Raw genomic sequence first — 21,081 nt, 5'->3', positions numbered from 1 at the left:
GTCATCTAGATATACAGCCTGACAACTACAGAGTACCTTTTGAGTTACAAATTATTCTGTTGTGGAATCACAGCAACAAGGGTGCTGAAAAGGCCAAGAGAGTTTCAAACAGAAACCTCTCTCTAAAGGTGTTCGCTTAAACTAACGTAACATGTTTTAAGTGTTTACAGCCGATAAAGTGAAGAAATTAAATTTAACAGAAATGTGCATTACAATGTTAATACAGACTTTATTTTTTTCATATCCTGAAATGGTAAATGGACTGATTCTTATTATTCACCCATTCACTTCTAAACTCAAGTGCAACTAAAAAACATTCACACACATTCACACCCCGATGAACGCATCGGAGGGCAATTTGGGGTTAGTATCTTGCCCAAGGATATTTGGCACACGGACTGGGGGAGCCAGGAATCGAACCACCAACCTTCCGATCAGTAGCTGATCTGCTCTACGACCTGAGCCACAGCCACCCTCTTTTGAAATTTTCGCACAACATATATTAATATTTTTAGATTTATGATTTAATGTAGCACAATTTTTGAAACAGCTATAGTCATACTGCAAAAGGCTGGAAAGGTGTTGGATATGCAGTGAAATGCAATGCAACCATGTAGTCATGTGATGGCTGTGGATTTTTCCAAATCAGACTGAGGATATAGGATGACAGCATCACAGAGGTCTAAAAGCCTGAATGTTCATCTGACAGCATTCGTAAAGTTCCAATAAATCCGGATGAAAGTGTTATAGAGATGGTGAATTGGTCAGATAATAAGGTCGAGCATTAGTGTAAGGCCATCCCAGATGTTGCGAGACGATAAAGATTTTCCCAAAGCTAGAAAAGTGGATGTGATCATCAGCCGATTCTACCACTATACAACGCTCAAAAGCAGTCAGAATGAGATTTTGCCACTGGGGAAAAGGGGCATATTTATTGGTTTTCTGTGATTGCTTGAAATGAGGAAATACCATGAAAAAACACAAGGCAAACAAAAGCTTGATGAGAAATACTAAAACTCCGTCTAGTTATGAATGATTCATGAGGATCTACAGCACGCTGAACATCCACTGAGAAATTGTGCTTAATTTAAGCAAACACAATTGTAGACATACATTATAAAGGACACACATACATTATGTTCTCATATGAACATTGCACAAATTTTCCTTTCTTAGCCATATTCCAAGATGAACAGGTATCTACTTGAGATGTATTCAGTATTCTGTAACAAAGAAAATTCAAATCCCATACAAATTTACTGGTGTGGAAATACATATTCTTATGTTGTTGCGGTCGGTGATCTCCACCAGTGGTCTCTTCTCGCAATTTTCCAGCTTATTTTTTATAACTAAAAATATCTGAATTTCGCCCTCCTGTTTCAGCTCCCTGTTTAGCCAACTCAGAACCAGTGACCATGTCTTGATTTCCCCTTGGACTGCCTCATTCTGTTTATCTGTGGGTGTTCAGGTCCCTACAAAAAAATATGAATATTTAAATAAGCAACAGCATTAGCTTGTGCTTTCACCTGCAGCAATACCATGGCTGGTCTTGTGTCTGTGTGTTTTTATGGTAAAATATGCTCCTTGAAACTACTGTAGCAAGAACTACACAAAGATCATTTTCCAGTACTTCTGTAGATGTTACTACATGTGTCAGTCTGACAAAATTGATCTAAAGTTATCCCAATGCAATAGAGTCACAACCATTCAAAATATTAGGGGTGTGCAGCTGAGCTCAAAATGAAAGAAGAGTGTGAAGATGGGTTTGTTCTAACCAATGGTTACAGAGAAATGGCTTCATCATGGAGCTGTGTTGTTTCTGTGTTGGTGCTATAGATGATAAATTAAACATGGGTATAGCCGCCAATCTGAGAAGTGTCTCCAAACCTGGATTCTTTTTAATGACCAGCAAAGGATGACTACTACATAAAGATCTCAGATTCCATAAAAGTCTTTGGGATAATGACTCCTGGGTGACTCATTGTGTACTCTTAAGAAACGTTAGTCCCATTTAGAGTCAAATAGAGTGTGAGCAGAGTATGCTTTAGGGTGTGGGTACTTTGTGATTAATAAGCTGCTTCTATGCGTCTGCAGCATTCTGTTTTACTCAGTCAGATGCACATACCGCTCGCTGTTATGGTACAGCGTGTTATTAGCTCTATGCAGAGTTTTGCAGATGCAAATCTACATGTTTTAGTGCCGTCTACACATTACAAAGCTTAGTGGCATTGCTGCTGTTGTTTGTTGGCACCGAAGATAAAATTGCCAGACATACAAATCATTATAAGTAAATTGACAACCAAGCGTGGAAACAAATTCAAGATGTAACTGCAGCCATTGTTTTTGCAAGTCATCTGTGCTTCTTTGAATTCTGTTGTTTGTTTTACACAACTGCCTATTTATAGTGAAATATGGTTGTTGCCTTTCCTGTTCATGGCAACTTTTCACCCAAACAGATTTTTACTAATGCAGTTTCAACATATTGTACCACATTTATCTAGATACATTTGAAAACTATGAAATGTTAAGCAAGGTGTTCCAATTAGTATCTTTGATTTTCTAGTTTTCAAGTCAAATTGTTATGAGTGGCTTAAGTGTGCAACAAAATGCAGGAGTCCGTGTGATTTCACTTGTATGTATGTATTTAACATGTAAATTAGTAAGTCAGTTGTGTAGCGTTTTTCCTTTTATGCTTGCCGTCAAATTGTCAAACCCTAACCCTGGTGTCAGCCAGCTGGCTGGGCCTTTCACAACTCCACCCATGGGACACATGACCTAAAAAGACAAAGTGACAGGTGGGTCACCACAAAGTGATCTTGAATGAAATAATATTTTGTTGTCTTGTTATGACCATCAAAGTGGACTTTATGCAACTGATATTTCTGAGGCTTGCTATATTTATCATTTTATTAGGCGCAACACAACATGAAGCGTGGTGTACTGGAGACCTTCTGAATGGATGCATGTCATGTAACTGTAATAGTGTAATTGATCCAGTGACCGTTGTTGTGTTGTAACTTACCTTTGTGCCTGCATCTCAAATATTCCTGTTTATACACACACACACACACACACACACATACACAGCACATATTGTTTGAGCTTATTTGGATTCAACTCAGTAAGACCGTGCTCAGATCAGTTCCACTAAATGAATCAACCCTGATTCTTCGGTGCAGGCTTCACATCTGATTCTCAGAACCGACAGTAGAAAGCAGAAGATCCATAGCTCTCCCCTTGTAAAGGTCACACCGCAGACCAACTTTGTTAACTTAGATGAGCTTCAGTCTACAACAATTCATGGATTATTTCTACTGCGTCAGATATGTACTCCAGCTCCACCCGTGCTGCAAAATAATTTTGTTAATGGAATGCACCGAAGGGATTCTGAACTGCTGGAAAAAAGGGAGAAAGTTATTTTGAAGGGAGCAGCAGATAATCCATTTTGCCAACACAGACCTGAGAGAGCACCCACTTATGCTATCAAGAGCACCGGAGACACTCTAATCCATAATCCACTCTTCATTTGTGATTGCTTACATCAGGAAATTGCTTGCATCATATGTCCAGACCCAGAATAATAACAAAGTATAAAATAGCTGGGCTCAGGCTGCGGGTCTAACTGGTTTTGTATGCAGGGGTGGTGCAAACGCAACAGCAGCTAATGGAGAGCTTATGCTTTGCCAGACATTCATGCATGGAAGTGGTGCTAGAAGTAGAGAGTGTGGCAGCCTGTCTGTTAGAATGCGTTTGTCTGCGCAGATGTGGAAAATAGTACAGACCTATATAATATGGCTACAGTGTAATATACTTTATTGGTGTGTAAGAAAATCCTTTATAAAAGATTATAAAAACATTAAATATGAAGATTGCTGCAAAACGGCTTCTCAGATTTTGGTGTCATTTCAAGTCATTTCTGACAAAAAAATCGGGCAATTCTTCATGTGGGTAAACCCACAGTACTGCATACTGCAAATTTGTGTCTGCAGCTAGAAAGAGAAAAAATGGGTTGTTTTCCTTTGGGATATTTCAGAGTGTGAGCTCTGACGAGGCTTCCTTATAGTGCAAAATAGGCAAAATGATGAAATGGGCTTTGCTCACTCATCATCAGCTGCTTATTATTTCGTCAGTGTTTTATTTGCATGCCTTTGTTGGCCTTATTTCCACTCCATGACATCAGTATAATTGATGCACAGGTTGATGGCTTTTGGATAAAATTCTATTTAATACACTGTCTACCCAGTTTAGATGTGTCATATGTCAGTATTCTGGATTATCGGTCAGTGCTTTTGAATTACTTTATTATCATTTTATTTAGATGTCCCACTATGTGTGAAATATGATGATAAAATAATATATGTGGCACCTCTAAGCAAATTTCGGTAGCCACATCTATAACAAGTTTCAGAGGATAGTTTGTATAAGACCAGTGTTTGCATATTTCTGTATGACTATTTTGGGTGCCCAGGTGGCCTGGTGCTTTGGGACACTTACAGATATTTCCGGGTTCAGATCAGAAAGCTAATAATGCATGCATGTTATTTTTGCTTCACCATTTTTCCATGTTTCCTGTCTGGATGTCCACTGAAGATTACACAGTGTGGGCACAAATGTGCCACATTTATCTTAATAATGTAAAATTGATTGTAATCTAAATTGGACACTATGTTCATGAACATTACAGGGCTCCTACTGGATTCAAGACTCTTTACAGATTTGCTATAGATTAAAAAATATGTTAAAAATATTGCAACAAGACAGCACTAGAATTTATAGCATTGTTTTTTAAATTTTTTGAGCTGTTAAACTGTTCCTCTTGTTTAGGTGGCTCAAGTTCCTGTGGAGGCCTGTGAGCAGTACAGTACATGTGCTGAATGTTTGAGCTCTGGTGACCCCCACTGTGGCTGGTGCGTCCTGTATAACATGTAAGTCCACTCACTTTATCTTCTCTCACAATCCCATACTCTCCTCATAGCCCAGGGATTTAAAAGCACAAAATTACTGTATGTAGTCACATGATTTGTTGAGTTTAATATAACACAGTTATTGTACTCCATGGAGTTTGCCATTATCAACAGCTGGCAGGATGAATATAAAGCCAGGAAGTGGTAACTGGACAGTGTGATCCCTCCTAAATAGCGCTATTTGGGACAGCAGAAACTGCATGCCCACCAGATTTTATTGTCTGTCGCACAAGAGGAAAAGGGGTGTTTAATGGAGGAGGGAGGGATTAGCCTTACAGCCACAGCAGGTGTACCAGCTGCACCTCTACATACCCGGGGAACATTTTGGACCTGACGGAGCAGGCTTATCTCCTCCATCTTAATTATCTGACCCCAGGTTAGCTTGCATAATACCTCGATATGGAGCAAAGGGGATTCAGAAGATTAAAACCCTGTGTTTCTGAACCAGCCGTCGTGTTGAATCTGACCTCAGCCAGGGATTTACTGCTGTCATCATATGACGTCGTCATTTCAGCCAGCAATATCTTGATGGTGATCAGCATTATTTAAATTGCAGCTCTCTGCTTTATCAAACTGGGTGGAAAGAAGGAAAAAAAGTGCTTTTTAAAATCTAAATTACTTCATTAAACAGTTGTTTTTTTTCTCCCTGAGTACTGACTTTGTCTGAAAGTCCCATTAAACTGTTTATTTAAATTAATGCCTTACACTTATCAGTGAGTAGATAGGCTGCTGTTCCCTCAAGTAACCCAAAGTGAATCATGATCTCTCACACTGCAGAATGAGACTACTTTGTTTTTCTGTCTATTAAATCCAGATTGGGGGCTTTTTCAGCTGCCTGAATGACTCTCTCAGTGTGGCACATACACTGCTTTCAGGATCTCAGTTTCCTACCCCTGGCAGGGTGAACCAAAGAACCTATCTAACAGAGTGTGTGTGGGGGGGCGTTTCTGAGCATGCAAAGAGCCTGAAGGAAACACGAACAAATGGTTCCATCAGACAAAACACGGTGGATAAAAGAGGGAAAAATAAAAGGCAATGAAAGACGGTCAGAGATGAAAGAGGGTTTTTTTTTCAGGAGCACTTCATCTGATGAGCGGTTAGAAGGTGACCGTCTACACTGCTGTGGCTGCGGTCCGCCTCAAGGAGCCGAGCCAGCAACAGCTGTCACCACGTTTCCAATGCACCTTTATATCGTGTTGTAATTACAGCAGAGGCCTCAGTGCTCTTTGAGCTCTTTCAGGAGGTGCCACCCCCTCAACAGCCTCTGAGAGTGGATTAAGTACCTTCTCCCCTTGCTGCATGTGTTACATGTTAAAAAGAAAGAGATGATGGTGTACAGTCAAAATGCTCTCTGGATTTGCTTTCTTAGTTCAACTTCACAGCACAGATACGCTTTATTAATTCTTTTTAAACAGTGTTTGTGTTTAAGTACAGCATAGAAACCGTACAGTCTGATAGATTCTCTCTGAGAGAAAACTGCTATAATGTCTCTATAAAAGATGGTAGTTTCAATATAATCTCTACATCAAAATCCTACATTTCTAAAGCTGGCCAAAAAGATTTAAAGGTCCTTTCCACTTCTTGCCATTACTTAAAATATCTTTTTACTTTGCACTTCTCTCTTACGGGATTATTCTAAGGTCACAGTATGCTGCCAGCCCTTTCACTTTTACTTTTAATTGCCTGTTGGAGTCTGGGAGTTAAAGCTATTCTTCTATTGCTCAGTAATTTCCCCTGCGCAAAAAAAGCAAAGTGAAATGTTATAGAGACAACCAGCATCTTAAAGTCATTTATAGGAAATAAAAAGTAATTGGACACAATTGGAAATACTTTTAAATGCTATATAAAACTTAATTCATATCAACTCAACTCATATTATATAATATGTCTGAAAAAGCAGATATGGATGGCTAAAGGTTTTATCTAAACTTGGATTTAGCCAAAGTAGCAGCACTGGTTCTATGAATGGGAATTGGAGAGAGCTGGGTGATACGAAAGAGAGGAGAAAGGTAGATATATTGTGTGCAGAAGACCAGGTGGAAGGGAAGCAAGGCCAGGAGCATTGGGAGTGGATTCATGCTTTTTTATCATAGGAGAATAGAGGCTAATGAGGTAATCTTGAATAAATAGTGTTGTGGAAGTGAAGAAAGTGTCAGACAGGATCATGAATTTGAAGCTGGAAATCGAACAGGTGATGTTGAATGTTCTCAGTGCCTATGCCCCACAGGTTGGATGTCAGTTGGAAGAGAAATTCTGGAGTAAGTTAAATGAAGTGGTAGACAGTGTCCCCAGAGGGAGAGATTGGTGATTGGTGCAGACTTCAATGAACATGTAGTTGAAGGGAACAAAGGTGACGAGGAGGTGTTGGGTAGCTATGGTGTTAAGAGAGGAGAGAAATGCAGTAGGAAAGATGATGGAAATAGTTGTGGTAAACACGTACAACAATAAGAGGGAGGAACATAAGGTGACATTAAAGAGTGGAGGAAGCTTCACATGGGTAAACTGGATTAAATGCTGGAAGCTGAAGAAGGAAGAAAGTTGAGGGTGGGTAAGGAAGATTTGTCAGATGACCAGGAAAGTGTAGTGCTGAGGTCAAGAAGGTGTTTGGTGTGTTCAACAGACTCGGTGGTAGAATGAGAAAGTGCAGAAAAGAAAGAGAGTGGTTAGCAAAGAAAATGTGGGACAGTCAGAAAAGTTGAAGAAAGTAGATAGGAGTATTGAGAGGCTAGGCATATGGCAAAGAGAGAGGTGGCAAAGGAAAAGTTGTATGTGAGGATCGATATTAAGGAAGGAAAAAAGACTTGTATTGATTGACTTGATAGAGAGACTGAGCTGGAAAGGATGTGCAGCAGGTTAGGGTGATCAAGGACAAAACGGGAAATGTAACAAGTAAAGAGAGTGTTTAGAGAAGTTGGAACCAGTACTTTGAATGTAGACAACGTCGAAGATGAAGATGTTAGAAAGTTAGGAAGGAAGTGCAGAGGTAAGGATGAAGTGGGAGCAGCTTTGAAGAGGACGATGAGAGCAGTTGCAGTCCAAGCAGTCCAGATGACATACCTGTGAATATACAGAGATTTCTAGGAGGGAGGGCAGTGGACCTTTTGACCACCTTGTTTAACACTATCATAGAGAGTGAGAGGATGGCTGAGGAATGAAGAAGAAATGTACAGGTACTGTTTTTCAAGAAAAAAGATGATGTGCAGAGCTATACTAACAACAGAGGAATAAAGATGATGAGCCTTACCATGAGGATATGGGAAAGAGTTGTTGAAGCTAGGCCAAGAAGAGAGTTAATAACAAGTAGCAGCAGTATGGCAGAATGGCCGAGAAAGAGCATTAAAGATAGAATGTTTGGATTGAGAGTGTTGATGGACAACTATGAGAAGGCCAGAACGGGTTGCACTGTGCTTTTGTGGCTCTAGAGAAAGAATATAATAGGGTGCCAAGAGAGGAACTGTGGTAGTGCTTGAGGAAGTCAGAAGTAGCAGAGAACCATTCGAGGGTGGGTCAGGACATGGATGAGGAATGTGAAACAGTGGTGAGTTGTGAGGATTTTTAAGTGATAGAGATTGTGTTTAGAGGCTAAATTAAAAAAATATATAATTGCCCAAAAACTGTATATATCTCTTTTCTGCCTTCACTGAGCAGTTAAAGTACTTTGGCACTATAACCCAAATCTATTCACTTTAAGCACTTTTTATCTGTCAAACACACTCATGGTCTGATGGATGCTTCAGGCACCAATTGGGGATCAGTATCTTGCAGATCGGAGGAGCTGTGATACAAATCACTGACCCTCTGATTGGTATATAATTAACTCTACCTTCTGAGCCGCAGCAGCCTGGTCTTTTAGGAGTAAAGTGCTGATTGACCAACAATAACATATAAAACTCAGTGAGATTCAACCCTAAGCTCGACATTATTTAATACATTTTTACCTAGAACTTTCTGTTTCTCCACAGGTGTTCGAGAAGAGATCGGTGTCAACGGGCAGACGAAGCCTTCCACTTTGCGACAGACATTGACCGCTGTGTGAAGGTTATTGCTCACCCAGACAGCATCGCGGTATCAGCACATAGTGTCCCTGTGAGTCTGCTTATCATTCCGCCAATCACTGCAATGCCACTCCAGTAAAATGCCAGTGTTTATGAGCAATCAGCAGGAGTATCCTTGTTCATCCACATGTACAGTAAGAATAAGCCCGGGAGAGAAGATTAGTTTTGTGAGATGTGAATTGAGACAGAAGGTCCCTGTAGGGCATCCACTATATTTACTTTGGTTTAAAAACATGTATTATGAGATTGGAGACAAATGTGAATGGGGGAGAGTTGTTATTGTAGCGTACTCTGCCTGCCCCTCTGATGCATCAGCCAAAAGGTTGATTACATTTTCTGAAAGCTCTATTTAGCTGCTCTTTGTCCAGTAGCCAAGAGCACAGAAGACATTAGGAGGTAAAAAAAACATCATCTTAAAAGGACTCGTGGGACATTTGAGGCAATGTGCTTGTTTGTTTTATTCTTGAGGAATATAGGAGATTATCAACATTGTGGGTAAATGTGCAACTGGAGCCAGAAGCTGGTTACCTTAGCATTAAAACTGGAAAACGCCCAGTCAATAAAAATGCTATACATAAATCTCACTGAAACAAATCTTGAATAAGTCCAGCTTCTTTCCTCCTATATGCAGTCTTAGTGTTAAGTTATAAACTAACCATCTATCTGGGCATTTACTATACTGGTACAACAGAAGAATCTGTCTTTTCATCTAACTGTAGGCAAGAAAGAAAGAACAATGTGTGTGTGTGCGTATTTCCAAAATTGGCATATTCTCAAACTAGATGTGATAAAATATACACCTGAATCTGTTATATATTGCTGACATCACACTGTCAGACTGTTCCCCACCACTGTAAGTGTAGCAGTGTCTTAAATCTTTCCTGTCTGCTGTCTTTTAGCTTCTACTTGAGGTGAACAATGTTCCAGACCTTTCTGCTGGTATTACTTGTTCATTTGGCCAGCAGGCTGAATTGGAGGGTCATGTGAAGGGGAACAGGGTTATGTGTCTTTCCCCAGCCGGAAAAGATGTTCCCCAAATACCAGAGGGACAAGGTGAGCTCAGATATCAGTGTATATTGTAAAAAAATAAATAGAAAATAAACCTATAACCAATATTTAATGATGCCAATGTCAGATGTAAGGATTAATGTATCAATATTCTAGACTCTAACAAAAAGAGTCTGCTTTAAAGATTGTCTCCCTTGCAGTTTTTGTTTAGCCAAAGATGTGGTGAGTACCAAGGAGCTGTAGAATTTCCTCTGAGCATTTAAAGTAATCCTTCAATTGAAGTTTGTGACAGAAGGGTTTCTCATGACAACAACAATATGCCCTTCCAGGAATGCAGACTCCAGGTGGCTCTTTACAGGAATGTGATAAAAGCATTAACTTTTTTTTTTGCCTCACTTTGACCTTCTCTTTTCACTCATTGTTTTCATTCTTTCACCCATCCTTTTTGTCTCTCTCTCATCAACTCTCTTACATGTTTTTCCACTCCCTCTCGCTTTCCCTCACCACGCTGCGTCTGCGTCCCTCTCTTTAAGACTGGGCTGGGGTAGAGCTTCGTCTGAATTCAAAGGAAACGGGTCAAATGGTCGCCAGCACGGAGGTGAAATTCTACAACTGCAGCACACATAAAATGTGAGTTCAGCTGCCCCTGCACCCCCCAACCCACCATCCACCCCACATCTTTGATTTGTTCAATAGATGGAAGAGCACGACTTAATTTAGAGCAATGATGTACTGATGCTCCCAACCCTACTTAAGATCAGCCTGTTAGATAACCTTTGAGATCAATTTATCTGTCAGGTTTAATTTAAATCAACATGATGCATTTGCCATGGCCTGTTTGTTTCGACTCTGGTTTAACTAGCAGTTTGTGGGCTTACTGGTTGAAGCTTTAAGTATCAGTTAACTATCATTGTCTGCTGCACACTCCTGTGAATTCAATACTGTTCCACTCATCCTAGAAAATGTTTTAGGTCTACGAACTGGTATCCAATACAGCAAAAAACGATTAAAGCTGAAGCATTCATGGTATACATCATGTACTAACTGCAGAGGATTTACCAGTAAGATCATAGTAAATTTGTCATTTATGACCCCCTGTCTTTGGACAAAAGACCCAGAGTTTATAAGGATTAAAGACTGCAGCAAAACATGACAGGAGGACAGATCGTCGTTCTGCTCTTTGACAGAATCAGCAGTGTTTGGGTTAGCCTTTTATATGGTTGTTTTCTTGGTCTTTGAATTACTGTTTTAACACCAGTTGATCAGAAAATATTTTGACAGTTAATCATTGTTTATTTTCTATTCCTTTTTTAAGCAAAAAAACTTCAATCATTCTGAGGGTTCAGCTTTCTCAGTGTGGATTTCCTGCTTTCCTCTGTTTCATATCAAAGTACTTCTGAGTTTTGAACTGTTGCCGGTACAAAATAAGAGACAAAGGCACAACAAACTAAACAATTAATAGAGAGAATAATTGTTAGGTTAAACGGTAATAAACTACAATTGTTTGTTGCAGCCCTTATACATATTAACACCTAGAAATGGCTTCACTCTAGACCAACAGTCCCTGACGGCTGCTTTAAAAGATAAGTACTAGATTCACACACCCCCTTTTGACTTCATCCCAAGGGGCCTTGCCAGAGAATTGTGTTTGCCTCCAATATTAGACATAAGATATTTTATATTTTTAGCCTTGCTCTGATGCTTGAGGGTAAGTAAAATAATTTAAAAGTACATTATTTAAATGTCATCCAATATAAGCCTACTAACTGGGCAGGGACACAGTTTTGACTTTGAGCCATTATGCAAATGTATGCTGTATTTATCATAACGGTAAAATATGACAAGAGTCTTTCTTTGTGAATAACAATTACAAGCACTGCTACAAATGTGGATCTTATTAGGATGAAAGCCAATTAGCAGCATTTGTCAGCTTTAAAAGAAGTTAGCAAACACAGCAACATTAACAAAACTCCAAATAAGGAAAATTTAATTAATTAATTAATTAACTTTAAAGAACTTAAACATACAACGTGTGCTTTTTAAAAATCTACTTCAAGTGAGTCACACATCATGAGCCAACACATGCTTTTTTTTTTGAGGTTTTAATTGATGTGCTTAAACATAGGCTTCACTTAACTGAACGGTGAATTACACCCAGCCATGAGTGACAAAAGCTAGCCTCTGTATCCACTTTGGGAGGAAACATTTGACTGATGGAGTATTTATAGTAAACCCAGAAAATTAGCCCACATGCCACTTATTCACAATGCTCTTTGACTGTGACATAAACGCTGCAATATAACCATATTAAGCCATTAGAAGAAAACAGTTGGAAGCTCATCACATCCGCCCCACACCAGTACGGCCTCCATTAGCTGCAGGGTGACCCTGTATACTCCTGTGATTAATATTTCAGACCAAACACACTCCTAACCCAGCACCTCTTTCTCCCCCTCTACCACCATCACCTCACCACCACATCACCCTCCATAATTAATTATCCAGTGTTTGCAGCACCCTGCCAGTCCAGCTCTATTAATGCACAACCCCCCGAATTTCTAACACATACCCACAAGCACACATTTTTATGTCCATACTGGCCCTGGGCAGCTAATTAATATCAAATTTTAATGAAGCTGCTCTACATTTATTGGCATTTGTAACTCACTATGAGCTGCAGTGTTGGAGCTCTACTAGTGTTTTCAGTGTTGGGAAGGTTACTTTTAAAATATATCCCATTACAGAATACAGAATACATGCCCCAAAATGTATTCTGTAACGTATTCCATTACATTACTCAATGAGAGTAACGTATTCTGAATACTTTGGATTACTTAATATATTATCATGCTGTTTACAACTACATGAATGTACTATTGCTGTGATTTATTACTGTTACTGAAGGTCCGCGGCTCCGAACCATAGTAAAGGGACCTCTGGCTAATATGGTGGGTTCTGTGTCGGGCTGAAAAATAGCTTTACTTTGTTGTCTGGGTCAGCTTTGCTAGCGAGAGACAGAGAGAGGCATTGAAAGGCTGCTCCAACGGAATTTATTGTTTCAGAGGAAAACACGAACACAGTGTACAGTCGAGTCTTAATAGCTTACTTACAACTGGGCTCGTCAGGCACTCTTCTTGGCTGCAGTGGTTATTATTATATTTACATGCTTCCAGCTCCCGTTTTTGCTCGATGACAGCTCGTACTTTTCCTTTTTCTCCCTCCCTCGCTCACAGACACATAACGTGTATGGCAGTCCATTCTCCCTGCAGCACGGACTACACTGCCTATGATGCTACATTCTTTAGAGCTATACCTGTAGCATTCTGCCTATTAGCTTAGCATAACAACAACAAAGGCCTCTCTCACCCAGGAAACACGCAGAGAGAGAGTGTCACCCTGTAACCATGGCAACCATAACGCTGCCGCTTGAACAGAACGTAGCTGTCAAACAAAACCCAAACAGTCCTGACCCGCCACAATATGAAACAGGGAAGTACCGCCGTGTAATCCATTTATTTCAACAAAGTAACTGTATTCTAAATACCACCTTTTTAAACGGTAACTGTAACGGAATACAGTTACTCATATTTTGTATTTTAAATACGTAACGGCGGTACATGTATTCCGTTACTCCCCAACACTGAGTGTTTTTATAGTTTTCTCATGGCTGCATCTCATTCAGCGGGACAATTTAGGATTAACAGTCTGTGATAATGCATGGATCCTCTTCCTACATTCTGGTAGAACTTAATTAGAGGCAGGAAAGTCAACAACCTCCCCAACAGGAAAAGAGGACAGACCCTAATCAGAATCTTCACAATTGCTTTATTGGTTTATGAACAGCTGTGTATTGTTCATCTCTGCTGTATTAGCACTGCTTCCATGTTTGTTGACCAAAATATGATTAAATCTCGTTGGATAGATTCCACAACCTTAATCCACAACTGACCGCTTGTTGTAGGTGACTGAATCCAAGCCAGAGCTGTTGCACAATTTTACCCATGAAACATTCAGTTATTTCCATTCTTATTTTGTACACAATCCTGAGAAGATTGGCATACTGTTAACTGCAAACAACATAATAACATGAAAAGCTGTAGTAGTCAAATTTAGATGTAACAAGGACACTGTGTCCTTGATACTAGTGTACATCATTTTTTATATTACTAGAATGACTGTTTATGCTTTAACTAACAGTGACATGTGAACTGTTTCTCTCCTACCAATATTTCAAGCTGAAGGTAATGCTTTGTTACGCACAAACAAAAAAAAAACAAAAACATATTCATGCTGCCTGAGGACATCTTCATAAAAGAGAGTGTCAAGATAAATTCAGCACAATCCTTCATTAGTCTCCCGTCTGCAGTCCTTTAAGAAGTCTGAGAAAGGGAACATGCAGATGATGGGCAGGGTTTACAATCTGTGTAAATGCGGTAGTGTTGTATAGCACACTTAGTGAACAGTCTGTCATAATGTGTTCATTTTGTCCTGCAGGTGTCTGTCCTGTGTAAACAGCACTTTTCGCTGTCACTGGTGTAAATACCGCAACCTGTGCACGCACGACCCAAGCAGCTGTTCTTTCCAGGAGGGCAGAGTCAACGCCTCAGAGGTACTTTCATAGAAATACTAGAGCAGATTGAAGTCTTGCTTTCAGGAACACAATTTTTCTGATGATATATGACACTTTTGCCTTAAAGGCAGAAATCCAAGTAAACAAAAACACATTCTCTGCAGAGAATCATTAGGATTAAAACCTTACAGCCACACCAGTGGCCTTGCAAAGCCATACGGGGAGAAGGATAGTTCGATTAGCACCCTAACATGCTCATTTTAGCAAATATCATCTTCCACTTAGCTTTTTGCATATTAACGGTCAGCACTAAGCACATTAGCAACTAAAGAGAATTTCATTAGTTTTCCAAGTGTTTAGTCATAAACCAAAGTGCTAATCACATTAAAAACAGATAAAAACTGTAGATGACAGAATTTAAAAAAAAATTGTGAATACTTTTTTTTCATAATGAATACTTTGAATCATTTTTTGTCAAATGTCATGATAATTGGTCTTTCAGGAACTTTAGTATAAATATGTATACAAATATTTTTGCCAATCCATCCTGGTGGATAATATAGATAATTAAATGCTTAATAGAGTAGAAAACAGGGTTGTACTTGATATGTGAACGTAAACAGGTGAGATTTGAACTCTGGAATAGAGTCTAGTTGATATAGCTGAAGAGGTAGTGAGTTCCTACATATCAACTTTACTGTAGAAAAATGATGCACCATGTGAATGCAAAGTCTATTTGGATTAGTGATTTCTTTGCCCCACTAATCCCTGAGTCATATTACAGATTCATATGGATTATGTCATATTAGGCTACATACAACAAAACAAACAGATGTACATGCAAACCAACATAGACTAGTGTACAGAAACTATAATGTGTGTGTTTTAGACACACAGCTCAATCTGTCATAAGGAAGCTAACTTTGAAAATATCATAAATGCTACCTGTTTAATATCGAGGCAGTTGATACGTATTTACTGTAAAAAGTAAAATAGCAGTTCTTCGTATGTTCCTTTCACAGGCATGTCCTCAGCTTCTTAACTCTGGAGAAATTCTCATTCCGGCTGGTGAGGTTCGACCCATTACCCTGAGGGCCCGGAACCTTCCTCAGCCACAGTCGGGCCAGCGGGGCTATGAGTGTGTGGTGAATGTGCAGGGTGTCAGCCACCGTGTCACGGCGCTCCGCTTCAACAGCACCAGTGTGCAGTGCCAGAACAGCTCGGTATGACCTCAAACACTCCCAGCGGGAGTCTCACAGCTGTCAAATGAGGCAGACGGCTTGGATGCTGTGTAGGCAAGGTACATAGGGTATATCAGCATCAGTGAATACCGCCTGAAGTGTCAAGCACACAGAGGCAAAAGTAGAGGAAAGGGAAAGTGGTAAGGAATTGTGAAAAGCATGTAAGAGAAAGAAGGAGAGTAACAGGGAAGTAACGAAGGAGAGAAGGGAAAATTGTTGCATGGTTAAAAACGAAATACACCACAACTATACGACTGTATCTCAGTTTGAATGGCATAAGTTATGGAGGAGCACAGGATATTTCTTGCCCAATTTTTTACGCAATGAAAATCACAGGCTAAATTTCAATGGAGAAGCACACCTTGGCACTCTGTGACAATGTATGAAAAGGCCATTTTTCTTCAGATGTGGATGATCGGCCACCCCAGCCTGGGTTTGCGTCCCTACATGTCAAAGAGTAGAGGAGCAGACAACCATGGCAGAAATGACAGATGGTTAAAAGCATTGTCTCGCTGCTGCCCTTTCATCCCCTCATTTTCCCTACTCTGTCTCTCTCCATCTTTTTTATACTCTGTGCCCTGTCTCTCTTTGAATTCCCCTCTCCCCCCTATTCTGAACACTCTCTTACTTTTGGTTTCTACTTTTCAGTACATGTACGAGGGTGTGAAGATCAGTGACCTGGCAGTGGACCTCTCCATTGTATGGAACGGCAATTTCATCATTGACAATCCAGAGAAGATTAAAGGTGCCTCTGTCATCTATCACTGCCATACCAGAGAAGTGTAAAACACTCAATCTACAGGGTATAGAAGGGTCATAGACAGCACTTGAAGGCTCCTGAAGGGCCTTGAGAGAAAGTTCACAATAGCAGGGAGTGTTATCAAAGAGCACCCAATCACTTGTACACCTCAAGGGGTGAAGGATGATTTTTCATATTTGCTCAGCTTGGCTCTTACTGTTGCTTTTGGTTTCTTGTCCATCATCCTGCACGGAAAGGTGCTTGTCAGCTGTCATGGTGGGCGGTACATTAAATACATCCCCATTGACCAAAATATATGCATGCCATGAATTTTAACAGGCCTTGCTGTTATTTAAGGAAGTTCATTTACATGGGCATAAATAAAGGTTACTTACTGGAAAGGATGTAAAAGGCAAACTTCAAAGAAGGGTTTATTGGATTACTCGTGATCTTTTTCTTAATCCTTGAAATGGGCCATGTGCATAAACATGCCTTATTAAATTATTTTTTTAAATATACACATGATGACTTTGCAGTTATTTGTGGCGATGACAGTGAAAACCAACTGTTTGAGTTTGTGTTCTCTTTTGTTATTTCATTAAATTTTTTAGTTTACCAAATTGCACTCCCTGCTGGTCTAAATTTTGGTGCATGTACAATGTATTTTATAGGTTTTCATATATTACAGTATTGTTACACTGTTGTCTCTGTTATCCTACAGTGCATCTCTACAAATGCAGTGCCCTACGGGACAGCTGTGGCATGTGTCTGCGGGCAGAGAGGAAGTTCCAGTGTGGCTGGTGTAGCGGTGAGGGCCGGTGCACCATGAAGCAGCACTGTCCTCCCATTTCCCCTTACGCTAGCCGCTGGCTGGATCTTTCTGCCAGGAATGTCAAATGCACCAACCCACGCATTACGGAGGTCTGTGGCTCATTAGTGCACTTGGGTTGTCTGTTGCTGAGTCATCCTATTGAGCCATCAGGTTTAAGCATATGGTGAATTCAAATAATGCAAACACAGCTAAGTAGGTAATTAAGTGGTTAGCTAAGAAGGAAGTTAGTTTAGAAGTGGTTTCTGGGACCTGGGTACAAATTTGTAGTAGTTGTGTGCTAAGATCCAGTGATTTATAAGTAAATGTTCTATTTAATTTCTTTTTAAAATTCAAAGGAAAGAGAGAAAACCACTCATTGCATTAAAATAACTCCATCACTATCATGTTTCAAAACATGTCTGTCAGAGAAACTGAGTTGAACCAGGTTATTATAGTGGATAAAATACCTGATTTTGCTTCTATTTGCCATTACAGCAAGCGAGACATAGAGAAACAGGTTGATAGACTTTAGAGCGACAAAAAAAATCTAACTCTGTTCAAAGATTTTGAGAAGTTACTTTCCAAGATCACATCTTTTATCTGTACATAATACTATCAGAAAACCATATGCCAGACACCTTTTTAACAAATACATGTAGTTCATACTGTACATATCAATAACTAACTCTAATTTTCTCTGTGGCCAACTTCCAGTTTTTCTTCCAAGTGCTTGTTTACCTGAGCCTATCTTACATTTTGTTCCACACCAGCTGAATACCCTAAGTGCTTGACAGCTAAACGTATTCAGTCTGTTTAGAAAGTGATGATGGATCTTTTATGTCACAAACTCCTGCTCATTCTCTTGAATGAGGCGCAGTGGGTCAGGCACAGAGATGCAAGGCTCTTCCACTTCAAAGAGCCGGGAGCCTTTGATGTTCCTGTCACATTATTGGGGTTTTTGAAGGAGCTGCAGCTGAATGAATCAACTACTGAGCGCTGCTTGGGAGTGGAGGGAGTGTTGCTCCGGCATTGCTCCTGTTCTGTTCCGTAGGTCCAAAGGTTTCCTGCTGGGATGGTTAACTTGACACTGGAAAATGCTGTGAATAGGTTTTCTCAAGGCTTTGTTATTCACTGCATTATTCATTAAAGTTTGCTTGGAATTATGGTGGATTTCAAGGTTTTCTGAAGAGACCCAGTTGCTATGAAAGCTGAGCATTTCACACACAGACTTATGGTATATTTACTTAATATTTGCTTCCCAAGAATAAAGAAAGGCTACACAGTTAAGTTTTTAAAGTGTGATTCTACTATTCCACATATTATGGGACAATATTTCTTGATCAAAATAGCCAAAAGTCTATATTTTAAGGCAGTGCTCAAAGCCAAATTTTTAGTAAGAACTTAAAGTGTTTACATTTTCTGATAATTGAAATTCTTTTGAGTTTGGCCAAGTTTAACTCTCTTTATAGCATCTTTTTTTCCAGTATGGAAGTGCACATTATTTATGTGGAAAAAAATATACAAAAAATATGTACAAGAATAAAGCTTAATCAAAGAATATTTATTTAATTCCTCTCTTCTATGTAGGTGAACCCAGATGCTGGACCTTTGGAAGGGGGCACCCTGGTGACAATCCAGGGCTTGAACCTAGGTCTATCCTTCTCTGAGCTGGTTGGTAACGTGGAAGTGGCAGGAGTGCAGTGCACACCACAGGAGGAGGGATACATCACTGCAGAACAGTAAGAGAAACTCCTCCCCTCCTGTACTAATAAATAGTACTGATATAGTACTATTAAATAAATGCGTGCACTCTCTCTCTCCTTCTTTCTACATATTTTTTTTTCCCATAAAGACACTAGCACATTCTGAATAAGCTGGATACTCTGTGATGCCTCATCAGGTTGTAGGATTGTGCATGGGTCTTTGTATTGCTCTGGTGCAGTCAGAGCCAAAGGAAGAGACAGTCTTTGTGTCATTGTCGTTATAAGGCTGTCGGTACAGCTGTAATTGAAATGCGTTGCATGTCGCTGACTGGAGGGACAATCTGTTAGCCATGTGTTTCTCTCACAGCCATGTAATGCAATTGGGCTCAGGCTGCAGGGACTTTATTTATATCCTTCTAAAAAGGGGGGGTAAAAAAAAAGGAAATACAACATGCCAGCAGAAAATTGGAAAACTCACGTGATGTATGAATAGAAGGGTTGGGCAGGGACGATTCATTGGGTGCTCTTATTGTATTGCAGGACAAGTTTCTTGTGCAGAGCTGTGCATTTGGCAGGGCCATTCATTTGGCTCAAACAGTGCTTTAAAACATGGCATTACAGCTGTTACTACCATTAATTTCAGCGTGGGGTCAGTTGCTATAATGACTTATTCATGGCGTACTTTATCTTATTGACCTGACAGGCAATACTGATTTATTGAAGAATCCACTATGTTGTCATGGTAACCGGAGGTAATGGTGGGTGGCAATCGTGCTGGAGATGGGGAGGGTTGTAGTTTATCATTTGAGTTATACTGCTGTTATAGGTTTCCCATTCAGAAGAAAGATGGGCTTCTGTATTGACCCACAACTTCCATGAAAGTCTACCTCAATCACACCGGCCATCTTCCGGCAGTGCACGTCATAACAAATGTGATGCAGTGCAGTGATTCTTCTGTGTGTATGCCTGGATGCTGCTATTACTATTATGCACGATGCCTGTGTTTTTGTGCACCCGCATACATATTTTGTTTGTTTTTTTTACTTTTTTGTCTTGAAAGGATTGTGTGTGAGATGGCTGCAGCTCCTGAAGGAAGTACTCCAGGTCCAGTTATGCTGTGTGTTGGCGAATGTAGACCAGAGCTACGAGCACAATCTTCCCAGCTCTACTCCTTTGTGGTAACTCTGACACTGAAACACGTGTAACTTGTCCACTTTTTCCAAAATAAACGCGAAGTGTTTGTATGATTGTAGGTAAAAGCTAACCAGTTTGATCAGTTCAGGCAACTGCAATCATCAACTGGCAAGAAAGAGAATATAAGACTCAATGCATTTTAAGTGCAGCACAAGACACTTGTGCAACTTGTGCAACTGTCTTGCACAAGACTGTGCAAGACAGTTGAAAAAATAATTAGGAATGACTTTTCAACTGTGGTATTTTTGTTAGTGGCTGATGAAAACAATGTTCTGGTTTATTGCACCTTATCCCAAAGAGGGCTCTGTTTCTGAGCATGTGGTGTAGTATTACTCATTTTTAAAATTATAGCCTTGATAGTCAATAAATTATTAGACCTTGGTCTACCTTTTATAACAATTTTGCTCTTAACTTTTTAGTTCTACAGAGACTTACTGAGCCAAGGCTGGAAGAACAGGGTTTATCAGAATCACACAGTTAATAAGACATATTGTATTCTGCGTTGGAACGTATGCTAAATGAAACATGAATGATTTTCCTTTTCTTCCAAAGACCCCTGCAATGTTGGCACTGACTCCAGGCCGAGGACCTGAATCTGGGGGCACCAAGGTCACTGTAGTCGGGGAGAATCTAGGAGCTGGCAGTATTGTTAATGTGTACTTTGGTAATCAGACATGTGAGCTATACAGGTGAGTAATATAACCCCTTGACATCATCTTAATCTCACATTAAAAATGATTCCTGACTCACAAGCACTAAATTTAGATTGCCTCTGCACAATATTAAAGATTTAGCC

The 21,081-nt window shown here is 39.9% G+C and overlaps 1 protein-coding gene and 1 long non-coding RNA gene across 3 annotated transcripts in view; one reads left to right on the top strand and one right to left on the bottom strand.

Moving 5' to 3' along the window:
- The window catches only part of LOC146518028 (plexin-A2-like), an 81,961-nt gene that overhangs the window by 36,883 nt on the left and 23,997 nt on the right, over positions 1–21,081 (top strand). For both annotated transcript variants that reach the window (XM_085159955.1, XM_085159956.1), the window contains exons 5-15: positions 4,825–4,925; positions 8,927–9,050; positions 9,919–10,072; positions 10,561–10,657; positions 14,522–14,636; positions 15,620–15,820; positions 16,487–16,583; positions 17,299–17,498; positions 18,976–19,127; positions 20,152–20,269; positions 20,838–20,974. In XM_085159955.1, coding sequence (XP_085016081.1) covers positions 4,825–4,925; positions 8,927–9,050; positions 9,919–10,072; positions 10,561–10,657; positions 14,522–14,636; positions 15,620–15,820; positions 16,487–16,583; positions 17,299–17,498; positions 18,976–19,127; positions 20,152–20,269; positions 20,838–20,974 — 1,496 coding nt within the window. The remainder of the gene's footprint in view (positions 1–4,824; positions 4,926–8,926; positions 9,051–9,918; positions 10,073–10,560; positions 10,658–14,521; positions 14,637–15,619; positions 15,821–16,486; positions 16,584–17,298; positions 17,499–18,975; positions 19,128–20,151; positions 20,270–20,837; positions 20,975–21,081) is intronic.
- On the bottom strand, positions 206–20,840 carry LOC146518029 (uncharacterized). Its single transcript, XR_014874145.1, has 3 exons — positions 20,478–20,840; positions 13,669–20,443; positions 206–12,720 (listed from the first exon to the last, which is right to left on the bottom strand). It is a non-coding gene; the product is annotated as an uncharacterized LOC146518029 (long non-coding RNA).

This window comes from Neolamprologus multifasciatus, chromosome 5, assembly GCF_963576455.1.
Source record: "Neolamprologus multifasciatus chromosome 5, fNeoMul1.2, whole genome shotgun sequence".
NCBI classification, from domain to species: domain Eukaryota; kingdom Metazoa; phylum Chordata; class Actinopteri; order Cichliformes; family Cichlidae; genus Neolamprologus; species Neolamprologus multifasciatus.
The sequence above is the reverse complement of the archived record's forward strand: the minus strand, read 5'-3'. Positions and strand labels throughout refer to the sequence as shown.